This window comes from Papilio polytes, unplaced genomic scaffold, assembly GCF_000836215.1.
Source record: "Papilio polytes unplaced genomic scaffold, Ppol_1.0 DF823935.1, whole genome shotgun sequence".
Classification (NCBI taxonomy): domain Eukaryota; kingdom Metazoa; phylum Arthropoda; class Insecta; order Lepidoptera; family Papilionidae; genus Papilio; species Papilio polytes.
The window spans coordinates 1,344,766-1,352,122 of NW_013525269.1; the positions used below are offsets into that span (position 1 = coordinate 1,344,766).

At 33.3% G+C, this 7,357-nt stretch overlaps 1 protein-coding gene across 3 annotated transcripts in view; it reads left to right on the forward strand.

The window, feature by feature from the left end:
* The window catches only part of LOC106101899 (homeotic protein distal-less-like), an 86,872-nt gene that overhangs the window by 15,440 nt on the left and 64,075 nt on the right, over positions 1-7,357 (forward strand). For all 3 annotated transcript variants that reach the window (XM_013281252.1, XM_013281255.1, XM_013281253.1), the window contains exon 2: positions 330-821. In XM_013281252.1, coding sequence (XP_013136706.1) covers positions 488-821 — 334 coding nt within the window. In that variant the 5' untranslated portion in view covers positions 330-487. The remainder of the gene's footprint in view (positions 1-329; positions 822-7,357) is intronic.

The window sequence follows — 7,357 nt, forward strand, 5'->3', positions numbered from 1 at the left end:
TCGGTCGCTATCAAGGTATGCTGAGTACGGATGTCAGTGTTCGCGTATTATTGTTGGAAAGAAAATAAATACGCAAACTCCTTTATTTAATTTAATATACAACAACTAAGAATCTAGAAGACCACAGCTTTGCCTGGGTATCAAAGAACGTCTCATACCATTCCTATTGATGTAAAATATACCATTAGTGATAATGTACTTACTTACTTTTGTTATAATGGCGAAAGAAGTTAGTAAATCAGCTTAGTAATCAAATCTCTCCTATTTATTACATGTATCTTAAAAATTTAATTAAGCAACTAATATATTCAAGTCTTTTTTTATTGCAGGCTCGGCCGGCGGCTGACTACAAAAGGAGCAGTAGAAATCCCTCAAAATTACCCGAATTCAATCCCCAAACAACAAACCCGGCAACCTGAGTTTCACAGATCCCTTTGGGCCTCCCCAGTCATCGGACGGGGGGGGCCCGTCGACCCCGCAGCCCGCGATGACCACCCAGGAGGCACTGGAGCATCAGCACCACCACCTGGGAGGCTCGCAAACTCCCCACGATATCTCAAACTCGGCTAACTCGACGCCAACAAACGTATCCTCAAAATCCGCCTTCATAGAGTTACAACAACACGGCTATGGACCGTTTAAAGGTGGATATCAACATCCCCATCATTTTGGAAGCCCTGGGGGTCAACAGAACCCTCATGAGGCATCCGGCTTCCCCAGTCCTAGGTCCTTAGGCTATCCTTTCCCACCTATGCACCAAAACACTTATGGTTATCATATAGGGTCCTACGCTCCGCAATGTGCCAGTCCGCCTAAAGATGGTGAGTATTTTATAACTTAGATACTTTATCCATTATTATTAATAGTTCCTAAACATTAGTAATAATAAAATATAGCCTATGTTACTCACAGATAAATGACCTTTCTGATAGTGAAAGAATTTTTAAAATCGGTCCAGTGGTTTTTGAGTTATTTCAATACATACAAAAATACAAAGTTTTCCTCTTTATAATATTAGTAAAGAAGTAAAGATTAATGTGTGAGCTCCTTGTGAAGTCTATCTCCCTCTTCTCTTTTGAAAAAATAGAGACAGCAATGTTTTCCTGGAAAGGTGTTACAAGCAATGAAAACTTACGGCAAAGGTATTCATTATTCACACATTTTGTGTGTCATTTTATCGACTGTTACATTCTTATGAAATTGTGTAAGTTTTTTCTTTTTACTTTCCCCGTTGTCTACCCTATTATTATGTCATGATATAAATTACTTTGATTTTGGAGGTGTGAAAATAGGATTTTTATTAGGGACTGTTTCATACTTTTAAGATATTTTTTTTACTTAACAGTTCGAAGTATCTACTAAGCGAAGACCTAATAATTTCAAAATAAACTACCTAATTCACAAAGACTAATAATAATTATTTGCTAAGATTGCACACACCTATGACTAAACTATCGCACAGTTTAGTCTCGCTTTGATTCCTATGAGATCATATCGAGGCACACACTACTCGATTTTTAGTTTTGCAACTAAACAGTTGAGGGCTGCGAAACAATCGACAATCGCAAAACAGTTGTGCGATAATTTAGATATGAGCCGCTCTTAACAAAATCAAAATTAACTAGCTAAAATAGGAATACTTTTGACAATTTAATTATTAACTTATAGTGTTTATTACAACCAACATGTTCGGAGTTGTATGGTGTAACGTCACAATACTGTCAATGCAGTATCGTTGGAAACGCGTCATATGTAGTTAAATGTTTGATGAAGCCCTCGCTTGTATTACCCTGTGTGAATTCTTTAACACGCTACGTAATGACGGTTAAAATTTTATCAATAAAATATTGGTTACAAATATTACTTTGCAAAAGTTAACTAAATATAGAAATGTCTATTTAGAAAATAGGAAAGAAATGTTTGAAAATAATTATAGAGCGGACATTTTACTGAAAAATTCTAATATGTTATAATAAACAGTAAATATAATAATAATAAACAGTACGAGGAAGTGAACGTGTTTGTTAGATTGGTACCTTTTTTTCTTAGTTCCTACTGGTAACTTAGTGTGAGCGTTGGTAGTGTCCTGTCTAATAATACATAGTATGTTGGTAATCTTACTAATATTATAAATACGAAAGTTTAGGTGGATAGAATGTTTGTTAGAGTTTCTAGCGTAATCGGCTGAGCGTATCTCGATGAAATTTAGTATAACCTGGAAGAACACATAATCTACTCGGTTTTGTTTTTTTAAATTCCACGCGTACGGAATCACAGGCGACAGCTAATTTTAAATATTAATTTAGTTTTGTAACATTGGAATAACAGACTTTAGTAAGTAACAGTAATTGACAGACACAGGTACCTTAAATGTATCAGACATTTATTTGTATACATTTGTGTTCAAGTCTGACGGTTTGCTCGTTTTTGAGTAATTAAAGCAAATTTCATTAACAGTTCTCTACGAAGATTTAAATTGAAGATATCAATTCGGGTCGGTCAAAATTAATTTTAATTACAAACTCCGCGTCGTAATTTTCAATTTATCGGACGTGTCACTTTAATTCGAGATAAGAATTAACTGAATTACACACAAACTGTGTCAAAGTTTTACACATTTCTGAAATTGATGTCGTGTGGCCGAATCGCGGACAGCCGTAAGAAAAATAAAATAAAACATTTCGACACGCGAGCACTAAGTAAAAACGCAGCATTTTTTATGCTGACCGTTAATATCGTGTAGAGGAAATTAAACCGTAAATTTATGCCTTCCGACATACGTTTCCTGCTCAACGTTGAGAACGGCAAGGTCGCTTTTCCAATGCACACTGAATCATAGTTTCCCAAATGTATCGTGATTTCTCCTAGTTTTCCCGTTCAACGAAGGCCGTTGGTTTTAGTGTTTTTTACTTGTTATTTTATGTAACATCGGTAGGAAACTGTTTTTAAGTTCTTTTACATTTTAGGATTAGCTCTGCGTATATTTTTATTGCTAGATTAGCGTGACATGAAATAATTTCAGTAATTCAATGTTTTAAGTGTGTTCTCTTATGTTTTTTTTTTCAATACCAATTGGTAGAGACATGTGCAGACGTTGCGAAACAATTCCTATATAAATTATTGCCCCGGCGGCTGTTCGCTTGTTTTATAACTTCATTGACTTTCGTAGGTCGCATGATGTTAGCACGCGAAGTTTTTAGGTTATGTTTATCAGCCTTGTATTTTGACGTGTAACAAATATCGTTGTATACATTTTATTGAAGAATGTCAGCTGATATAATTTATTTTTATAGTTTTACAGCCTTACAAATACACGCGGTATAATGTTAGGAATAAACTGAGTATAAGCAAAATTTGTACTAATATTTTGTAACGCTGTTATAGTCTTGTTAAACCATAAACAATATTATTTTTATAACCAACTTTTTTTAAAGTAACCTTATATTGCAGGAAATTATGGACCCTATTGTCCGACAGATCACGTGTTTTTGGTCACTCTAAACTTAATTTTATCTATACTAAATGGGGTCATAAATTCACAAGACAAAAGTGTTAGGGGCGCTCGTGTTAACTAGATTACTAAATAAAACAATTAATTCAAAACGGTTCATTAGTAATACATAACCTTCGATTTGTAATACATATTTTTTTCTTTGTTTACACGGTAACTAATTCATATTGATTTTTTTCTAAATGTCATTTCAAACACACGTGTGAATTTTAAAAAAAAATCCTATACAATATGTAAATGTACATAAAATATTCAGTTTTTAAATTTAGAAATAAACTATTATGGCAAATAGTAAAAACAATATTATGTAAATTTAAAAAAAAGACTGTAATATTTGTACATGCAACTGCATCTTTGTATAAATTTAAAACATGAGTATATTAATCCAAATTATATCCACAGATCAGCATTTGTGCTAAGTGGCAAACGTTTAATACATTAAAATAAATAATAAATAGATAAATAAATAAATGAATAAAACATCTGTTGCGATATCTGTTATTAAATCAAATCGAAACACTCAAATAATTATTCACTAAAACATTATGTGTGAAACATACAAAAATGAAAGCATATTTACCACACAAGTTCAGCACAAACATCCTAATTGACCGACAGTTAAGGTAATTAAATAAACGTAAAATTATATTAGTGTAAGCACGAAACGCTACAGATTAACATGTGGCTATTTTTTAATAATTAACAAGTCTTATCCATACATAACAATACATTTCATGCATTATAAATTATTGTGAAACAAAACAAAACAAGACAACAAATAGGATTTGGACGATCATAGAAGATTTGGTAAAGAAAGGATTATTTTTATCTTCTGACGAATTACACATGAAGCCCTGGTAATGTCATCCCTGGCTCCAACGCCTCTTGATTCAAAGTCGTGATTTATGAAAGCCTAGTACTTTACAGACATGGTGATAGGTCGCGACACTCCAGAGTAAGAAAGAGATGCACAAAGATTGAGAGAGAGACAGAGATAGAGAGTAGGTACAACATAAGATTCATGTTCTCCAAATAAACAAACGTTAACTTCCAAGGATAATAAATTGTAACAGACTTTATACATAGTTTTAAAATCAAACAGAGATTTCTCGTGTTCTCTGAATCTTTGAAAGATGGTTCTTAATGGCTGGTGATGTTTGCGTGACTTGCTTGCAACACAACATCAAGGCAAGTCAGTAAAAGTTAGCCTAACGATATTACGTAACGCATTCTTTGGGTTGTTAAATTTGTGAAGGATGACCACTTCGAGTGATTTGAAATTACTGATTACTTTGTACCTAATAAAATTAATAAATATATATTTCGTAACAAGGATAGTATCAACTAAAGACGTTGCATAAATCAAGTGATTGTCAATTACCATCTTAACCATTCTAATTAACAATTTTCCCGCCATTTTATACTTTAGACAAACATCCTTATTGATATTTCTATATTAATTTAAATTTATAACTCATCTTTATAGCTTTCGCCCGCGACTCCGTTCGCATGGAACTGAAAAAGTGAGCCTATGTGTTCTTCCAGACTATATTTTACAACTGTACCAAATTTCATCGAAATCCGTTCAGCCTTTTAGGCTACAAACTCTAGCAAACATCCATCTAAACTTTCCGCATTTGTAACATTACGAGTCAATAATATTTTATTAACTGATTACTTCGTATCAACGCTAACTGATACCTGGTTGTTTTAAATCAACAAAAACAACAACTTTCTTTAACATCATGGTCAATAAATCATAGGAAATCGACTAGCGAGACGTATTCCACTCGTTGAACTATTATTTGCATACTAATATATCCGTAGACTGAAGAAATCTTGTAGCTATAGAAAGCTATTGGACAACTGTTCCCGAACGCCGGAGGTCGAAAGAAATGTCTAATAACACGTTCTTTCATTTTAATTATTGCCTCACGTTGAAATTTTAACGTTTTTCGTAGAAAAACTCTCGCCCCGAGCGGACGGCACGCGTGCGGTACAGTCGGCTTCACAAGTACTTTGAATATCTAATTATAAACGTCTATTTTTTTTATTGGTAATTATGTGTCACCATACTATTGATTAGTCCAACTAATACTTGGTGTAAACCAATGAATGTACAATTAATCTATTATAGTAAAAATAAATTAACAAAACTATCTTTTACTAAAATATTCTTGACACTATTCTACAACAATGTAAGGTTTTTTCGGTCAAAACTTACAACTATTTCGTCAGTGTAAATACATGTAACAACTCTTTCAATTATTTCAACTCGAAATAATACATTTTAAAAGTTTATTAACAGATTTAGTGACACCACAATATTTCAAACGTTGTTATACTGTTGAACGTTACAAATCACTTTTTTATGTGACATTACGTTCTCTTCAAAATAAGAATTAAGATTGGGATCAGATTAGAGTCAAAAGGGTTCCTAAGGCGAAGAATACGACACACCCCCAAAGGTCTACGAGGCCATCACTGGTTCCAAAATAGACGTATTTTCAAGTACAGTTAGCAACAAAATACTGTTAGAATTATTCATGAAAATATAGCAAGGTGACTGATATAGTAAAAAAATTGTAGTTATTGTCTAGCTGTTTTGAAAGGGAATAATCAAGAAATCGTTTAATATGGAAAACTGTTATTGTAGCCTTCTATTTTCACCTAAGAATCTGTTTAGACAATCTCTACATACATACGAGTTCATAACTGAGGTCCCCTTTGTAATGTCATCAAATATTTAACGACGAGTACGGCAGTACAGATAACGTAAAAATGGTAATCGTTGATACGTCAACAGATCTGCATACTCATTCACAGTTTTAAAAGAAAATAAGATAGTTAGAAGCGTAGAAAGTAATTATAAAATTTAAAATTCGAATACCCTGAGACGCGAGCATCGGGAGTTTGCTTTTTATTTTTTCCTTCACTACAAAACGCTCGTTCGTCAGATTCACCTCATCGGGATAAGTAGACGAGAGATTTTTGTTTAAACGATTTATAATTACGGTATATTTTATAGTTTATTTACATACTAACGGACAAAGACGTCAAATGAAATATAAATAATTACAGTATAAGTTATTTATTTTGTACCCTAATTTGTTTGTTCATTGTTTTTAAACGTTGTATTAGTACTGGCCGGTTTCCCAGCTACGTTTAACCATTCGTTAATGTTTATGGTTCGATAACTTCATGAAATGCGTTTCTGAACTTCTTAACTTGAGTTTTTCTCCGTTAAAACTTAAGTCAACTTACCCTAAATCACAAGGTGAGGATAAAATAAATGGTAACTTTAAAACCCAACAAATACTAGTAACTAGCTCTTATCTGTCCTACCGAAAGTTAGGGGTGAGCATTTAGTCAACCACGCTGGCCCAGAGAGTGTTGTCTAAATGCATATCATAAATCGATAAATTTTATAAGTGCATATATTTGCAAATCAATAAAGTCATCAATACTAATATAATAAAGAGGAATGATTTATATTTTGTATATATTGAAATAATCTAAAAAGTTACCTTGCTGGTTTTAAAAAGTATTTCACCGTCAGAAAGGTAATTTATCTGCAAGTAATATAGGCTATAAAAATTTTTGTTAATTCTACATGGACGAAGTCGCGAGCAACGGCTAGTCGAATACAAAATCGCGATGAACCGTCCGTCTGGTCGTCCACACCTCGTCGGCGTAACAGAAAGTGTTTTTTATGTCGATGGATAAATGTTTTTGAAGAAGGGTTTTTTTATTATTTTTTATTTGTCTCGTTTTGTGCTCGGTTTTTCGGTAGGCGGACTCTGGGCGGAGCGGCCGAGCAGCCTTCAGAGATGCGCTTACAATGTA